This window comes from Haliotis cracherodii, unplaced genomic scaffold (genome assembly GCF_022045235.1).
Source record: "Haliotis cracherodii isolate W230 unplaced genomic scaffold, xgHalCrac1.p SCAF_4, whole genome shotgun sequence".
NCBI lineage: Eukaryota > Metazoa > Mollusca > Gastropoda > Lepetellida > Haliotidae > Haliotis > Haliotis cracherodii.
The window spans coordinates 5,458,683-5,478,023 of NW_027266297.1; the positions used below are offsets into that span (position 1 = coordinate 5,458,683).

Here is a 19,341-nt window from a genome sequence, read left to right on the forward strand (position 1 = left end):
AAACGTCGTGACAAGGAATAAAAGAAGGTGATATCCACAAAAGTGTCATGTATTCCTGTTCTTCCAGGCTCTAAATGCCTTTCAAAGAATCCGAAACAAAGTCATTCCATGATGTATACCCCCAAGAGCTGTCGTTTGTCGGTGTCTAACACACTACGTTCCAGATATGTCATCGTGTTTGTGTCTTTATACAATGAGGAAAAGCAAAATGTATCGATCGATCAGTGATAACAGTGAAACCCCAACCACTACAACCACTTGACATCATCTGAGACATATTGACGTTTTTGCATTTGCAGCATACAATGATGGGACAAAATATGCATCGATTAAAGTGCCAGATAAACTATGTAAGTGATGCCTAAATTGAAAGGTTACATGTGAAGCGTTACATTCAAATATGAACAAAGTAACATTCAAAAATGATATCTACACAGTGTCACACCAACATTCAGAAAGTGAAACCAAACTAGCTAACTAATACACACATGTGTGTTGCTATGAACGTACCGCCTTCAACACAGTTCTTCCTATCTGAGGACAAGATGAATCCCTTGGGACAGTCACATACATAGAATTCAGTGTTGCTGGGATCATACGCTTTGGGCAGGCAGAAGTGGGAACAGCCGCCATTGTTACTGCCACACAACCCTATCAAGAAAACAAAGTTAACTTGTTTGACAACAAAGAAAGTTTACACACAAACAACTTAATATTCTTCTTATGCTTTTCAATTATATCTTTGGAGTGACGACCTTGATGGTGCATGTTGATTTTTACAAATAGCCATAACAGCTGTGGACTTCTTACTTCTCAGTATTTGTTGTCTGTAGGGATGGAATACACGCACATCCATGGGTGTATCCAGTTTCACGACAACTGTCTCAACTTTCATTACTTTTGCATCACGTCTACCGAACTTGCTGTATTTGCTGACCGAGCTAGTGGTCCAGTCAGTCCAGTAAAGGTAATCCTCAAATAGAAACAAATAATAGGAGAAGATGTGAGGCCAAAGATTTAAACGCAACAACACACATGGGCAAAGTTTTCCTTGTCAAAAAAAGGTTATTCATATAATTATTTGTATGATATATATTTATCATGATAAAAGATGTTGTGCGAGACTAACCTCGAACACAGTGATGGCGAAAGGGTGTCTGAGATGCAGCTGACTCTGAAGAACAGACACACGCTCCAATCCCAACGTGTTGGAACTCTCGATGCTGTGAAGCTTGGAATCAACCCAATACAGTCTGTCAGCAACATAATCTGAAAGGCCAGCAAACCAGTCAGAAACCTGCATCAATCATACGATTAATTGAACTGCTCATGTTATTCTATTATTAATAGATCAAGAGAAATTCATCGTCATAATATCAACAAGAAACAGCGTTTTCACTACCCCCGCCATGGGGAACATCGGTATTCTGTTTGTTCATATAGAGGTAAAAACCAAGGAAGTTGATGTTAACTATGAAAAAAGAACCCTATCTGTCCTTGTGGAGAGAGAGGCACAAGCGTGGCTTTATGTCATGAGAAAATCTGATTCTCGAGCTCTCAGATGTAACCCTCCCCATTGCAGATACTGTGCACTAAATAAAAAAAATTAATATGGCTCAGTGGTCATACTCGTGTAAGCACAAAATCGAAAAACATGTAACTTGGGGAAAACATTTTTGGCACAAATTTTCGAACTCAGTCTGAGATAAGCATGCAAAAAACGGACGGAAAGACGAGCGGACGGATGAACTCGTTTCTTATATCCCCGGCCCCACTTTTAGACAGGGGATAACAAGTGAGTCTTAGATAAGCATGCAAACTTTCGTTCATTGAGTAGTTTCTGAGCAAACGTGTCCCCATTTCATGCAGTGTGCACGAAGTAAGAACGGAGCAAGGGCCCGGACGCTGTAACAAATGAAATGAAATTACGACACCAATTTTCGAATTCATTAAAGATCATGACCAGTAACATCAGTGTGTAAAGTGTCATTTCTATACTAAAACAGATTTTGAGAAAATGTGTCCCCATTGAGAAGTGGACGAACGGACGGACGTTCCTAACTTGGGTTTGGTATCTACCTATTGTGAGTCCATTGGGCCAGGCGATGGTTGTGTTGATAATAACCTTCCTGTCATTGCCATCCGTTCCACATCGCTCAATCTTAGGCTGTTTACCCCAGTCAGTCCAATACATAAGTCTGCAAGGAAACACAAACAAATTGAAAATTTCTCCCGAAATGTTCAGGTAATGCGACAATGACATCCTCTCACTGCAATAAAATGGAACTTGTCTAATGGGTTTGTCTGTTTCCTGGTTGCAAGACTCGTTGAATTTATTTTGATTAAATCTAGAAGTCATTACTGCCTGATTAAGGAGGACACAACAGGTTACTTACCCGTGATTGGGATCCAAAACTATGGCTCTTGGCTCATCTAATCCAGTGTTAATGAGGGTTTTCCTCATTTTGCCATCCAAGGAGGATACTTCAATCCTGTCAAAGCCAGTGTCAGTCCAGTAGAGGTGCTTGTTGATCCAGTCTACAGCAAGGCCATCTGGGGAGCTGACATCTGTGGATGCTACCTCTTCAACTGATGACTTGTTGCCGAAGTCAGCCCTGGACACAATTTAATTTCATAGTAAAGCATTCCACAAATGTTAATTTAACTTTGCTTATTATGTAGCATATCTATAGACCTGATTTCTATGTCATTTTACACTGCATGTGTTATCCTGAGTAGTATTTGATAAAATCGTTACCATATTAAATAGAGTTGTCTCCCTCTACGTAGTCACCGCACAGATCCTGTGTTTTTAAGACAAGCACTTCACACTCTATGAATGAGTTATTATTACAAACTCACCTAAAGATACCTGCTTTTGCTACATCTGTCCAGTAAAATCTATTTCCAAGAAAATCAAAGTCCATAGCAACAGCAGATGATATATAACCATCACCAAGGAGGAGGTTATACGCAAAGGTTTCAAGGTTGATTCTCCTTAGATCTCTTTTTTGTGAGAGCAGTAGCTGCACGTTGCCTCCTGTAGAAAGATCAGATGAAGACAGTTATTAGGCTTGAAGTGTGTTTGTGTCCTAAAAGTCATATGAACGAAGAACAATCAGATCACCTGACATTCTAAAAAAACAAAATGTTATATTATCGGTAAGTTTTGATTTTGATGTTGTTATCCATAATTTGTCATTCTAACAAAAGTAAATGTCTGAACAGACAGTGCAAGAGGATTACAAAACTGGCTCGTCAAACACAAATACAATATATTTTCAGTTGTTGCTTTTCATATCTACTTAAATCAATTCAAATGTACTAAAATAACTGCTTCAATGATTAATTGCTTTGATTGTTTTCTCACGTGTACATTTGGAAATAAGTTATGTCAAGTGATGTCGGCGGCAGTAAATGGTATTTAGTGTCATCAGCCCCCGGTCGTTTACAAATATGACAAACTTCGGGATTGGACAGTTTCAAGAAAGATGGCTGTACCAACAGTAGAGCGACGAGCGGGCAACTTAATTATCTCATAGTAAACACCAACTTCCCACCAGCCAGAGAGGTCTTTTTCATTCGTGAACATACGTTCATTTATTCCAGGGACTGTTACATATTTGATGTCTTGTTTTGAGCTTAATCTAAAACTGTGTGTTTGTATGTAACTTGATTATTCATTGATCTTGTTTGATCATTTATTGATTTCACAATTTTGTTTGTACGAACACATTCAAATTGGTAATCGTATCGCAACAATACACAATGTGCTGCGTCTCTCAATATGATGAATACCACTTTCTAAAATGTCAATTTTGTTGTTCTTATTTATCGAGAAAGAATCCTGTGTTTCTATGCCAGCGCACAGGCATGCACCTTATGGACAAAATAGCAGGGTTCTCATAACCCTTTTTCCAGGTCATAGATTCCTAAATGACTTGCATCAAGCATTTACCTCCAGCCTTGCAGTATCTCTTGTTGACCAGGGAGTAATTATTAACACATTCACACTTGTAGCTTCCCTTGGTGTTCTTACAGATCTGTGAGCAAGTGCCATGAATGAGATTGTCCTTGCACTCATCGATGTCAGTACACACAGTCTGGGAATCATTCATCAGTGTGAAGCCTGGTTTACAGTCACACTTGCGCTTGTTTCCGGACAGACTGACACAGATGTGGTCACATCCACCATTATTGAAGCTGCATTGATTATCTGCAAGAGCAACAAGGACATACTTAAATGCTGGTGCACCATACCAAACAATAACAGGGCACGTGGGCATGTGATCTTGAATCTTCATGTAAACAATAACAGGGCACGTGGGCATTTGATCTAGAATCTTCAGGTAAACAATAACAGGGCACATGGGCATTTTATCTTGAATCTTCAGGTAAACAATATCAGGGAATTTGGGCATATGATCTTGAATCTTCAGGTAAACAATAACAGGGCACGTGGGCATGTGATCTTGAATCTTCAGGTAAACAATAACAGGGCACGTGGGCATGTGATCTTGAATCTTCAGGTAAACAATATCAGGGCACGTGGGCATGTGATCTTGAATCTTCAGGTAAACAATAACAGGGCACATGGGCATTTGATCTTGAATCTTCCGGTAATGAAGACTTTGTACTTTGACACGTGCTTCCGGTAGGGCAGGGCATGTTTACCTTTTCCGCGATCACCTGGTATCAGCACATATTTTGAGTGATCCATTCATATGATTTTCATCGCACTTTGCCTGAAGGCCCTAATTGAGACTGATTATTCGCTGGCGCTGGTTTAAAACGAAATGACATGTAGTATGTTCCAAAGGTGACTGTACAAGACCAAACTTTGCGTTCAGCATAATTTTCAAAATGTTTTTGCATTACTATAAAGGCAATTATTACCGGAGCTTACTGAACCGAACAGAGTGTTAACAAGACGCAGATTGTATACTGGGATTCTGTCTACTTGAACACAACTGAAACAGTCTTATTTATGATGATTCTCCAGTTTTCTTATTAAACATCCACAGAAATAACACCAGGCAAAACAAACTACAAATAACTGCAGAATAATGCTCAGATAAATATTGTTTGACTTTGTCTGAATATAAGAATATCTAGTAGAGGTCAAAGCACAAATTATTCACAAATGGAATTTCAAATACAATGGTTAAGGATGTTTTGTTTGATGATGTTGCACTTGTTATTAGCCATGGTAAAGTGAAGTAAGAATTGAATGATGATTTAAAGTATAAAACAAACGACACATATAACCACTCATCAACAAGTGGAAAAAGAGAAAAAAAACAAGTATTTTAAAGGTGCAGAAAATGCAGAAGAAAAAATACCAAAAATATATATACCTTTAATTCAAGTGTGTTCGTTCCCTCCTTAAAATGCCAAATACATAATGTTCAAAGAGTTTAAACTTGAATATATTTCTCTAGATTCACATATCAAACCTGCCTTTGTAAGACTAGCGGGTCGAAACAGGATGATTTCTTTAGAGATGTTATCGACAGCAGAGCAATACGTATGACTTGCCATGGGCAGGACATCCACGTGTTACTTCACGTAATCAAGACGTCCATATTTGGTTGTTGCATCTACGGAATTGATACCAAGTGCCACATTAAGAGCTCGCTTAATTTCTGAGTTGAGACCAATTAGTAGCAGAACCGTACGCAACTGGTTGAGGGAGCACAACATCCGGCCCCCACGCCCATCTCTACGCCCAGTTCTGCTGACACGTCACCGTCAGGCACGTCTAGCTTGGTGCAGACTGGGGCGGTACACAGTTCACAGTTGAGCCCAGGTTTTATCTGGTAATCTCTGATGGCCGTGCAAGGCGCTACAAACGTCCAGGAGAACGTTTTAGCCACGCTTGCGTTGGTTAACGTCGTCAGTTTGGGGATGGAAGTGTAAGGTATGGGGCGGCATAATTTTGATGTATTGCCATAGCTGTTTCTCCAGATATTTCCACCATAGAATATGTCTGGGATGAGTTAAACAATATTTGGTTGACATTTGAAAAAACAAAAACAAGGCTACTTTCAATCATCTGCCTCGCCTGTATCAACGCAAATGGTGGTCACACCCGATATTGACATTGCTTATTGTGTTGTTACACCTCCCTCTTCAAGGACGTGTCGTTCTGTCTCATTCTACCAGGTATAGGTTTTGTCAATGAATTGTGTTATGACGAACATTGATCAGACAACTGAACGCATATTATCTTGATAAATATAACCATAACTTACAGATTTTTAAACATTGTCATATGCATCTGGGACTTTTACTACTGCGTTATGAAAGAAAACCCCATAAGTCATACACAAATCTACAAAGACATTGTCAAACAGTAACATAGGAAGAAACACATATCACAGCATTGAACTGCAGTAACGACAGAAGAAAATACCAAAAAATACAAGTATTTTGGTCTCATCTTTAAAAAGCCGAACAAATTATGCTATATATATATGCATGAGAAAATATGAGTATTTTTTTTGTATGCATATAAATCAAACCTTTGTAAAATTATGAAACACGATATGAATGACACTATCTTGCAGAGAGTTCAAGACGGATATGAAAAGACACAACAGCCTTATGTATTGTTATGATAAACTTCTTAAAATCTGTAACTGCATGACTGAAAAGTCTGAAAGTTTCAAACAAATCTACAAAATCATCCTCCAACATTGTCATATAGGATAATAGGTAGAAACTTACGTGCACAACCCTGGTCCACGTTTTCATCTTCCATGTTCTTGCAGTTCGAGGTTCCATCACACACAAGTGACTTGTCAATACAAACTCCATCTCCACAGTGAAAATCAGTTTCATTACATCGATATGAGGCTGAATTAAAAAAAGTAAAATATGCAGAACGATTGAATTCTTACAGCAAGTATTCCCTTAGACGTTGATCTTCCGTCAAAAGACCCCCCCCCCCCCCCCCCCCACACACACACACACACAAACACACACACCAACGGTGCCCAACCTCTTTCTTACTCAGCAAAGTTCCCACCCAATCAACATTTTAGCACAACCCTTTCCATAATCACAGGGGTCACGTCACAGTCTATTGTACAATTCTTATTATATCATAAGCCTGACTTTATGAATCACATCATATTGACACCAATGCATGCTTTTTAAATGTCCTCCTCAAGATAACCGTAAAACCCTTGAAAGGTTTACTAAGGTATTAATGTTGAGTCTTCAGATGCTCTTTGAAATTTTCATAGAAATTGTAACAGAAATTGTATCCTTTTTGCTATTCTTCCAAAGGACGTAAATAATCTTATCTCTATAAGGACTAATATGAAACTATATGTAGTGTTAATATACTTACAGAAAATGCTTAATTAGAAAGACCTTACATCTAAAGAAGTGAAAATAGATAGCCCAGGAGTCCATCACTGATATTTATTAGTGATAGAAAACAGTTCATACCAATCCATGTGATCTATGCTGCAGGTATATATATACTATATGCACCTACCGCTACAGTTAATTTCATCGGAACCATCTTTACAATCCTTGGAACCGTCACACTGCACAGACTTCGACAAACAGACACGTTCCTTTAAACACATGATCTGATCTCTGGCACATGTAGTATTGCCTGAAATATATTACTACATATTACAACTAAAAGCTAATGTGAACTTTATACTACACAATTTCAGTTTGATAAATTTTTATAATAAAGAAGAAGCAAGTTTGTAAAACCAACCAAACAGCAAGTAATATCTTCCTGAGACAAGAAACTAACTTTATAAACGGCAAATGTGAAAAAGATTCAGACTAGCAGAGAGACAATTTATTTCAGTAACACGCCATCGGCCCATAATACATTTATACAGCATGAGAAATCACTCATGCTAGAGTAAAGTACATGTATAAAAAGAAATAAACGACTCGTGGTCGTTGTTTATCGTACAATAAAACACTACTTGAGAATAAACAACTTGGGGCGCCGCTACATCATGTAACAATTTTCCTAATGAAAAATGTATGCAGGATCTGGGACTTCTGAATTACAGTCTACTACCGATTTTCGAAAGGAAACCTCATAAGTCATACACAAATCTACAAAGTCACTGACAGACATGGTCAAATAGAATTTACGGCAGAAGGAAAAATACCAAAGCTAAATACAAGTGTTATGGTCTCATCTTTAACATGCCTGTATGCATGCGTAATAAGGAGTCTATTTTGTGGATGCATATAAATCAAATCTGTCTTTGTAAGATGATGCCACACGATATGAATGACACCATCTAGCAGATAGTTCGAGACAGTGCTGGTCTTCTGCTGGGAGAATAAACAACTTTGGGCGCAGCTATATGATATGACAATTTCGTCTAGCAGAGAGCTCTAGACCGTGCTGGTCTTCTGCTGGGAGAATAAACAACTTTGGGCGCAGCTATATGATATGACAATTTCCTCTAGCAGAGAGCTCTAGACAGTGCTGGTCTTCTGCTGGGAGAATAAAGAACTAGGGGCGCAGCTATATAATATGACTTTCCTCTAGCAGAGAGTTCGAGATGGAGATGGAAAGACACATGTCTATATGCAATAGAAATTAGGAGTTTAATTTTCTTGGATGCATATAAATCAAACCTGTCTTTTGAAGATAAGGAAACACGACATGAATGTCACTATCTTGCAGATAACTTGCAGTCATGATCATTGTCACAGACCAAGGAGCTGTGGATGCATTCGCCAGAGGATTTACATTTAAATTCTGAATTGGAACATTTAGTAGTCTCACCATTGCAATTGGTTTCATCACTCCCGTCATGGCAATCAACGTCTCCATCGCAGTACCAGGCTCTGTTGATACACGTGCCTTTATCACAGAGAAATTTATCTGGCGCACACGAATGTGGGGACTCTGGAAAGTAAAGGCTGTTCAATTTCATATTTGGCATTATTTAAACATAAAAAAATCTTCCTTAATTCATTTCCAAAAATCTAAAATTTCAATAATATGGAGTAACTCACAAAACAACCATTTTAAATAACAAAAAAGGATTCATAACAGCAAATATTTATTCCACGATACAAGAAGTGCTTTCATGGGTCATTTCCAATCTTTAGGAACGAACAAAATACAGTTGTCAAAGTGCTGAAGAAGGTATGCGAATGTTTAGCAAAGTACCACACTTGTTCTCATCAGAGCCATCTTTACAGTCCTTGTCTCCATCACACTTCCATCGTTGTGATATACACATTCCATCACCACAGCGGAATGTGCCTCCCTCGCAGGTGACAGCTTAAAAAAGTAATTTCAGTTATTTAATATCCTCCCAATATAAAATGAACCGCAAAAGACACGTCACCCCAAGTAACACTGCATGAAAACAAAGTTTCTAAAATTTAACATTACCTTGTGCGGCAAAATGAAATTTGATAAAAAAAAAACCCAAAGCAGATGACAATATAACCGATCGCCCAAACGCATCACGCAACGGCCATGGTAACCCGATGCTCGTGGGTTCCGTGCAAAGTGAAATGCACAAGCGTTCCCCTATTGCTTGCCCTATAAAAATCCACCCAGATCAGATAACATTCGTTCGTTATTGAATTGCTACAACTTGACTAGATTGAAAAGAAATCAGCGACACCAAGCCCTTGGACGATTGCAAGCTGGACAAACCGCCCGGCAAGTAGCCAATGCATTTCAAGTCCACGTAAGGACCATATACAGGTTCCATCAATGGTACCAGACCAACAACACTACAGATGACCGACCACGTAGTGGAAGACCAAGGGTCACCGCCCGACGTCAGGATCGTCAGATTGTGCGACAGCATCTTCAAGATCGCTTTGTTACTGCTGCGGAAACTGCTGGACAGACCACGTGGACACACCAGCGACACATTAGTGCGGACACCGTGCGTCGACGATTGAGGAGCAGACACCTTCACTGTCACAGGCCACACTGAGGACCCATTCTGACACCACGTCATCGCCGGAACCGTCTTCAGTGGGCAACACAGCACCAGCATTGGCGCCACCAGCACTAGAGAAGAGTCCTCTTCTCCGACGAGTGCCGTTACTGTATCTCAACAGCAGATGACAGAGAGAGTCTGGCGACGCAGTGGGAAACGTTATTCAGATGCATGTGTTGTTGAGAGAGACTCGTGGGGTGGTCCGAGCATCATGGTGTGGGTTGGAACTGGTCTTGCACAGAGGGTCGGCCCTGTGGTCTTCCGTAATATCGGTCCAGGGAGAGGCAATGGTGTCACAGCAGCTCGGTACATTGATCAAGTCTTGAGACCACACGTCATACCTCAAGCAAGTTTCAGCATGATAACGCCCGTGCCCACACAGCGAGAGCAACAAGTGACTTCCTCAGAATGGCATCAGAGCCATGCAGTGGCCTGCCCTCAGTCCCGATTTAAATTCCACTGAGCACCCTTGGGACGAGATTCAAATACGGTTGAATGACGTCCGACCAAGGCCAACAACTGCAGCTGAACTGCATCAGGCGTTCCTCAGAGTATGGCCTTCATCAACCGCCTCATCCATTCCATGTATCGACGTTGCACGGCAGTCATCAATGCACATGGCGGATACTGACTTGTGATGCCATTGTCTCAGAGCCTAGTGTTTAAGAACATTTGTCGGTTTAATTTCAACCTTGATGATCAGTTTTGCCAAGTTTCACCTTTTTAATATGTCTCAAAGTATGTTTTCAGTGTTTGGACAAATAAGGTTTCTCATATATCTATCCATGGTGACGTTTCTTTTGTGGTTCAGTATATAACAGAAAGATACGAAACAGTTATATTGTGTGAATATCATGGAATAAAAGCCAGTACCCAGCAAAAGTATAATTTACATTAAACATGTTCAAAGTCGTTACTTTAACTGACTGATTACTCACTGCAATTCGTTTCATCTTCCCCGACGACACCCTCGCAATCTTGCTGTCCATCACATACCCAGTTTGAAGGGATACATTGACCTGAATTGCAGCCAAACTTATCTGGACCGCACGTGTTACTGTCTTCAAATAAAAACAAATAATAATGTTATACTTTTCAATGCAATACAATATCACAGACTGCAGTATCCAAATTTCAAAGTTGTCTCAGTTATCTGTAAACAAAAGAAATGTGTAAGCTATCTCTCTGAAAAGGTTATAAACAACTATTTTTCTGAATATAACCATCATAAACGTTAGGTATGTCAAATGATAACTCATCTACAAAACATACTGTTTAAAAGGTTTTCTTGGCTGCTTAGTTACAAAATAGTTACAAAATAAACAAGGGGTAAGTGCTGTCCATGCCCGGAAGATGGTACGTAGCAACTTCCTATTTCTCCCTGGACAATAAAAAACGTGATTTCATCCGAGCATGAAGCATGATTTCGGCAAGTTTTTCTCTCATTTAATTAATGTTTTGAAATAAATCTAACTTGTGCATCGACAATCAAGTGATCGGTGAACCAAATAGAAAATCTCAACCGAGTGTCTTTTGATATTAAATATATCAACACGAGTTGATAAAAGTGGGAAAGCTCCTAGGCTTGTCGGGGATTGTTTCCACTTTTGTCAACGAGTGTTGATATATTTGATATCAAAAGACACGAGGGTGAGATTTTATTTAGCATCCAACATCATTCTTCCAACTTTTTCAGTTTGTAGACAGTAATAAGCAGTGTCTAAGTGTGAAAAATACTGCTGACAGCTTGAGCGGCAGATCCATTAGTGATGTCATTTGATTGTGACGTCATGGTAACCAATGACGTCACATTGTTCTGCAACGCATTGTGATACAATTTCATTGCAGCGATATCTACAGTGTAGGTATCGCTTAATCTCATCTAAGCGATTTCTCCCATGAGAGCCAGTTTTGGATGATAAAATCCAGTTACAGGACAGTGCATTTACTGATTTTGTTGTAACTAACTTTTGAGCAAGAGTTGCATGAAGCTCTTCTAAATCTTCGTCAAAAGAGCTTTCTCGATTGTTCCTCGAATGTTGTGTAAAGGCTGGAGCTGCTAGAGTATTACATGACGTAAAGGGAGAGTTGTTCCTCGAATGTTGTATAAAGGCTGGAGCTGCTGGAGTATTACATGACGTAAAGTGAGAGTTGTTCTTCGAATGTTGTATAAAGGCTGGAGCTGCTGGAGTATTACATGACGTAAAGGGAGAGTTGTTCCTCGAATGTTGTATAAAGGCTGGAGCTGCTGGAGTATTACATGACGTAAAGGGAGAGTTGTTCCTCGAATGTTGTATAAAGGCTGGAGCTGCTGGAGTATTACATGACGTAAAGGGAGAGTTGTTCCTCGAATGTTGTATAAAGGCTGGAGCTGCTGGAGTATTACATGACGTAAAGGGAGAGTTGTTCCTCGAATGTTGTATAAAGGCTGGAGCTGCTGGAGTCTGTTTACACGGTCATTTGTTATGTATTGTGTAACCATTCTGCATTCATTTGTGTTGTTAACTTATTGAGTAACTTGTGGTTCTGGTTGATGATTTCAACATTTGATGACGTGTTGCAATGAATAAAATATGTATGTATTATTTATACTTATTTTTGCGTTTTTAATTTTTGCGATTGAGTCTTGTTCGCAAAACTCGCAATAATAAAACGGTCGCAAAAATTCCCTGTTTACAGTATTACATGAGTTGACTATTGGAAAGGCAAAGTCGTCCCCCTTGTCATACCGTCATGTTGATAGTTTTTGTCACTCTGAAAGTTTATGCACAGATCAAAATGTGAAACAGAAAGTCAGTTTTCTGGTCGCTTTCATTTCTAGTTCAGGTGGATAAATCAGTGGCTGTTTAACTATTAATGAACGATATCAGACCAACGTTATATCTCAAGCTAAAAGTTAAACTTCTTACCTTGTTTCTATTTTTTACTAATCCAAGCTGAAATTCCATTTCAAATGTATAAAAGAAACAGTTCAGCCAGAGTAGGAAATGAAGTGGTGCTCGTGGGGGTGCATTATTCTTTCCTAATGCCTTATCCTGATATTTCACATTGATGTTATCAATTAGGAAGCCCAGCATTTCCCATATTTCTTTCTCAGTAACTTCAGAGGTGGCGATATTTGTTTTCATTTTGTACAATTTATCCTGAACCTCTGGGGATACATGTAGAGATGTAACTATGGTGACCAGGTTCAGTAAGAGTTGTACCAGGGATCAAGGAATGCAGTTTTTCCTTGCCTCTCGTGTGTGTTATAGGGTTACAAATTTGAAAAATCTAATTTTTAAAATAATAGAACTTATTTCTTTTCTGAGTTTGTGAGCAAATCCCTTGGGAACTTTTGGAAGCCACATGATATTAATTCCTCTTGTCTCAAATACTTTTTGTGAATATAAAGAAAGAAGTCATTCCATGATTGTGGTTAATCTTTGAGACAGGGATTTGGTGGTACATTTGCTTGGCCCAGCAATATTTCTCTCTGCACGGATGTATATGGAGTTTTGAAATCCATTACAAAAGAGGGATGGACATGTCTTCAGGTTTTAGGGTTGAGTCAAAGGTTACTAATACTGTTGTGTGCCATGGGCATATATTAGTATGTGGTGTTATTTCATCTTTCGCATCGATTTGACCTTATTCTTTTTCTTTCAGGGCGGTCGGGTAGCCTAGTGGTTAAAGCGTTCGCTCGACACGCCGAAGACCCGGGTTCGATTCCCGACATAGGTACAATGTGTGAAGCCCATTTCTGGTGTCCCCCGCCGTGATATTGCTGGAATATTGCTAAAAGCGGCGTAAAACCATACTCAACCACTCACTCTTTTTCTTTCAGAACCATGGACATCGAGGCAATTAATTAGTCATGTGTGTCATTTAATACCGATTCCTCAACATAAAGCACCAATGTGAAAGGGAAAAATGATTTAATGTGTGAATTGATGTCTGAAGACGTACAAGTCTGATTATGGCGTATCACTGTATGTCAATTGTTATACTGTAATCAATAATTACAATAAAAATGGCTTCCATCATACCTAAGGTAGAAGGATATATATACTCAACATGGCCACATTTTTAGCTTGTAGTCAATGTGAAGTCAGGGACAGGATAAAAATCACATGTTGCCCAGCAACCACGACTGTCAGCTTATATAAAACACTAACAACCTGGACAGTGTGAAACCATCTACCATCAACTCGTACAGTTTTTGTTTTGTAAAATATTTCAGAATATATTCATCACGCAAAGGTTACACATTGATGCACATCGTAAAACAGCCTAATACTGCTAGAATTGGCACCCCAAAGTACGCTAGTATGAATTGATATTGTCGTTTTCACGATAAAGGGAACCTAGTTTTGGCTATCACGCCAGATGACATGAAAACTTATTATTGAGTGTCCTATATAAATACCATAACGACTTTGGACTGGAAGCCCTTCGGTGCATGATATAAGTTCGATTTAGTTCATCATATTAATTCAAAGGGATAAAATCTTACCTCATGTGCTCGGGTGAAATCAATTTTTGTACTGTCTAGCAAGAAATTGGTAGTTGATTCGTACCAACTTACGATTTGGCGAGGCAGCGCTGACCCATGTTTAGTATACGCACTACAAAGGTCCTGGGCTTCGTCTGAACCGTCTTTACAGTCATTGTCCTTGTCACAGATCCATTTCATTGGGATGCATTTACCGCCTACACAGTGAAACTCAGATCCACTGCAAGTTGCTCTTACTGAAAGAATACAAAATATCATTGTACTCAACAAAGGTGAGATAATCCTACTGGGGACCATGGAGACTTCTAGCATTCTACCACCTGTACGATACACCAGCAGGATTTACACCGGAAGAAAACATCACCTGCACGCTGTTTACATTGCTTGAAATGTAAGTTCATCTTTATGCCAATAATTGTGATTAAGACGTAAACTTACGTAACTGTACGGTCGTTCACACTTAAATTAATTGTATGTTAATTTGGACTAGACATTTAACTTAAATAAGAGCGACATCCATTTCCATAATCATAAGAAGTAGGTGTAAAACTTCCCGGCGAGCTCAATAGTAAAATTTATGGACGTGTTTGGCCAAGAAGTTTAACTGTTCTGTTATCGTTCAATAATCGTCAAATGGCCCGTTCCCTTCAACACATTTATCCACCTGTTGCAATGGCAAATAACGAGACCTGTGAAGCCACTTCATTTGTTCTATGTTTGGGCTTAAAGCTGTGACTTCAACATTCCAATAGTCAACTTTTCCTTTATGCTGAGCAATATTCCAGTCTTTGGTGTCTACATTTCACAACGTCTTGCTCAAAAGTTGTTGGTCAGGGTTGCAACATTCAAAGCCTCAATAAAACTTTCAAAACGTTTTACTGTAGACAAAGGGACAGCATCTCCAAAGTTGATGTCTGATGGAATCACTAATTTGACTGGTTTCTTTGTGTTTTTTACGTGTTTTGGCAGGTTAACACAAACGTGCCTTTGCAGGTGCTTGTGATGCTTTACACTGGTAGGGCAGGATACGGTTGCCTTTCCTCGAACACCGGGTTTTATCACTATTTGACAGTGATTCATAAACACCAGCTTATAATCTAAAAGTCTACGTTATCGATCTATGTAAAATGGAACCTGCTTTTAGCTGGGATTCTTATGAATATAGGCATGTAAATGACACTTTTATTTATTGTTAATGCCATATTTGCAACAAGGGATAAGCCTTGTAAAGATGTACTGTACAAGCATATTTAAGTTAGTGAAGGTAGGCATTTCTTCAAGTAATGTCCACTTAACGTCCTGAAAAGAAACGTTGAAAGGGTAGACATTTATTTTGTCTCCTGCTTTCAGTGAACAACATTGAGTGTCTTGAAGCAATGACAGATGCCATATTATGTGACTCACTGGTATGGTTGTTCTACAATATCAAGTTTCTGTTGCAAATATAAAACGTCAACGACAGAGAAAAATAAGATGAATTTGAAGGTCTCTTTCATCTTCGATCATCTTCAGGACTCTCTCCCCCCTCTTGAATTCCGCTGCCCACCTCTTACTAGTGGCAAAGAGAAGAGCATAAACCACCCTAAAATAAAACCATATCCACACTGATAGCTATTGGAGTTAACCCTTTCAACGGTGGATGCCTAGTCACTTCGATGCAGAAAAAAGGCTTCCTTGTTGTTTCCAGTGTAGCCTGTAAGCACGGAAAGTGTTACACACAACCGGTTACGGCTGTACATCCTTCGTAGTTCGGCTCTGAAGATTTCAGCCACCACTTGTAGTCATCGTGTGTAGGCGTGTGAAAGTTCAATGTCTTTGAACCTTAGAATTTGATAACCTTATTCTTACAACGACACGGGGAATGCTGGAGTACATATGAATCCAGCCAAGAAAGGATTCGAGAAACGAGTTCACCTCAAAAAGTAAATTGTTTATCTTTATGTGAATGAAGGAGGCAATGAAGAAGGAGGCAGTGAAATAGAATTCGCCCGTCACGGCGATGGCTAAGTTTCCATTTCCAATGTAGCTATAATACGTGAAGCCTATTTCTTGTGTCCCCATGTATAATATACCAGTTGCTGACATGCATAATCAACGAAAAACTGATTATGTCGATTTGTATAAACATTTATTATCATTGAAAATATTTCTTTTGTCGACTTTCAGTTGAGTTACATGAATAATTACATAACCCTTTTTCAAATATGTTTTGGTAAATAACTGGTACTTACGACAATCTTCCTCGTCAGAGTTGTCTCCACAATCGTCTTCCCGATCGCATCTCCAACCCACAGGGATGATTCTACCGCTTGTACATTGAAACTTGGTGGCTGGGAGAGGGGTGTTGGTTGGAGTGACTTCACCTGGATATAACAACCGTTGGTTGGAGGAGAGAACTGTCTGTCATACAACTCTTTTCTACATCCATTCTGATGCCTCAGAACAAATTGTTATCCCACCATCGTAATGGCTCAGGACAAACTGTTAGCACGTGGTGTTATTATGATAAAATACAGAAGACTACAAGAAATATCCGATGTCCCAAGGCAAACTGCTATCAAATAACCATGTGTTCCCAGGACAAACTAATATCACATATCTTCATATCTGTTGACAGTGTTATCCCTAGATCCTAATGCTCTCTCAGATCAAACTGAAACTGATATCCCTAAATAGTAGAATGCCAGGACAAACTGATATCCCTTTAACAATGGTCTCAGAACAAACCGATATCTCAAAATCTCAACGTCTCACATCAAACCGATATCCCTAAATCGTAATTTCTCAGGTCAAACTATCCCTAAACTAAATCCTTATATCTCCGGGCAAATCTATATTCCCAATTCCCTAGGACCAACTGATATCCCTAAATCCTGAAAAACGATGACCAACTGATGTCCCAGTTACATCCATCACATTTCAGTTTCATTTTGGAATGATTACATCCACCTCTTGCAGACTTTCTATCTTTCCCATTCTTTGCTGTTTGTAATACAAGCTCTTATCAGCGGCCCATACTTTGCTGTTTGTAATACAAGCTCTTATCTGCGGCCCACACTTTCCTGTTTTTTTTTATACAAGCTCTTATCATTGCCCCATATTTTGCTTTTTGTAATACAAGCTCTTATCTGCCGTCCAGACTTTGCTGTTTTTGATACAAGCTCTTATCTGCGGCCCATACTTTGCTGTTTGTAATACAAGCTCTTATCTGCGGCCCACACTTTCCTGTTTTTTTTTATACAAGCTCTTATCAGCGGCCCATACTTTGCTGTTTTTAATACAAGCTCTTATCAGCGGCCCATACTTTGCTGTTTGTAATACAAGCTCTTATCAGCGGCCCATACTTTGCTGTTTGTAATACAAGCTCTTATCTGCGGCCCATACTTTGCTGTTTGTAATACAAGCTCTTATCATCGGCCCATACTTTGCTGTTGTTTTTATACAAGCTCTTATCATCGGCCCATACTTCAATGATTTTAATACAAGCTCTTATCAGCGGCCCATACTTTGCTGTTTTTATTGCAAGCTCTTATCATGATATGATGGGCCTAAATCATCGACCCTCCAACTGTTTTTAGAAGCTGACATTATTGACCGTTTCACAAATTGATATCACCTGCTCTTTTGCGTAACAAGTTAAAGTTATTGTTGATATCGACTCATGTCCACAGTTTAAATAGAAACTCCTGTACAAACAGTCTGTACAAGCTGCGATCATCGACTCTTTTCTATTGTTGAATACAAATTGATATCACTGGCTCCATCTTAGGAAGAGTTCATATTAGTAAGGTGGGTGGGTGGTTACTTTTTACCTATATTAGCCTTACTGAATAGGATATATGAAATTTGATATCAATTCTACAGTGGCAATGTCAATATCATTATATATAATATTACTGTTTTTAAATTGAAATGTATTGAAGGCATCAATGATCAAAATCGCACTAACCATGTGCAAGCATTGCAAGTATTCCTACTCTGACAATGGTAAGTGTGCCAGCACCCATCCTGCAGAGGTAGAACAGTGGTTGGTACGGGCAACCTAGAGGAAAGAAGGGGTACATTTGAGGCGTGTGCTGGCAGCATTTTGTTTGCCGATACCAACAAGAAGAGAGAAATATACAAAAGAAATAAAACATGTTCGTACCAAATATCGCAATGTGGTGTCGAGAAAGCAATCTCTTTTGATGTCTAGGTGGAGATAAAAATCCATAGAAATAATCAATGAGCGAAAGATCAAGTTTGAAAAAATAACATTGTTTTGAAATGTGCATTTTAATACTTTCGAAGCTGATCTGTCAGTTAATAAAATGCATAGAAAATACATGATTGTTGTTCACAGATACGTTGTTAAAATGTTCATATGGAGGGGCTAATCCTGTGCATTCAATAAGCAGAGAAAACAAACAACGTTAGATCTTATATTTTGCGCATGTTTAGTTCTCAAACTAAGTACTCGAAACAAACGCCGCCGCCGTGTCCTAGTGGTAGAGTGTCTGCTCAGAGAACGGAAGGTCGGGGGTTCGATCCCCGGCCACGTCATACCAAAAGACGTTACGGTACATGTTGTTACCTGCCTGGCGCTCGGCATTAAGGGGCTAAACCATAGGCTGGCCCTCTCGGTGTCAGTACACTGTGTCTGCGTGGGGTATTCGTGTTAAACTGCAGCATGGTATATCAATGGGCTAGCACTATAATATCGGCATTAGTGTAAGCAGTAACACACATTACCAAAATTATCATTTTCTTTGTGGTTCAAATCACCATTCGACTCGGATAACATTTTATATGTCAATTGGGAAGTGCCCTTCACATAGCTACCATAGAGCCTTTGGAAAGCCTTGCTGAGGCCTTGAAGGCTTTAACCCCGATCGAGCAACT

At 39.3% G+C, this 19,341-nt stretch overlaps 1 protein-coding gene across 1 annotated transcript; it reads right to left on the minus strand.

The window, feature by feature from the left end:
• Positions 1 to 1,059: 1,059 nt before the first annotated feature.
• LOC139478431 (very low-density lipoprotein receptor-like) lies at positions 1,060 to 18,489 on the minus strand. Its single transcript, XM_071260889.1, has 14 exons — positions 18,410 to 18,489; positions 16,692 to 16,823; positions 14,574 to 14,696; positions 10,904 to 11,026; positions 9,791 to 10,072; positions 9,173 to 9,286; positions 8,783 to 8,905; positions 7,508 to 7,630; positions 6,730 to 6,858; positions 3,959 to 4,216; positions 2,863 to 3,040; positions 2,397 to 2,615; positions 2,080 to 2,198; positions 1,060 to 1,269 (listed from the first exon to the last, which is right to left on the minus strand). The coding sequence occupies exons 1-14, from the start codon at positions 18,465 to 18,467 to the stop codon at positions 1,100 to 1,102; spliced, it is 2,151 nt and encodes a 716-aa protein (XP_071116990.1). The 5' UTR covers positions 18,468 to 18,489; the 3' UTR covers positions 1,060 to 1,099.
• Between the last annotated feature and the right edge of the window lie 852 nt (positions 18,490 to 19,341).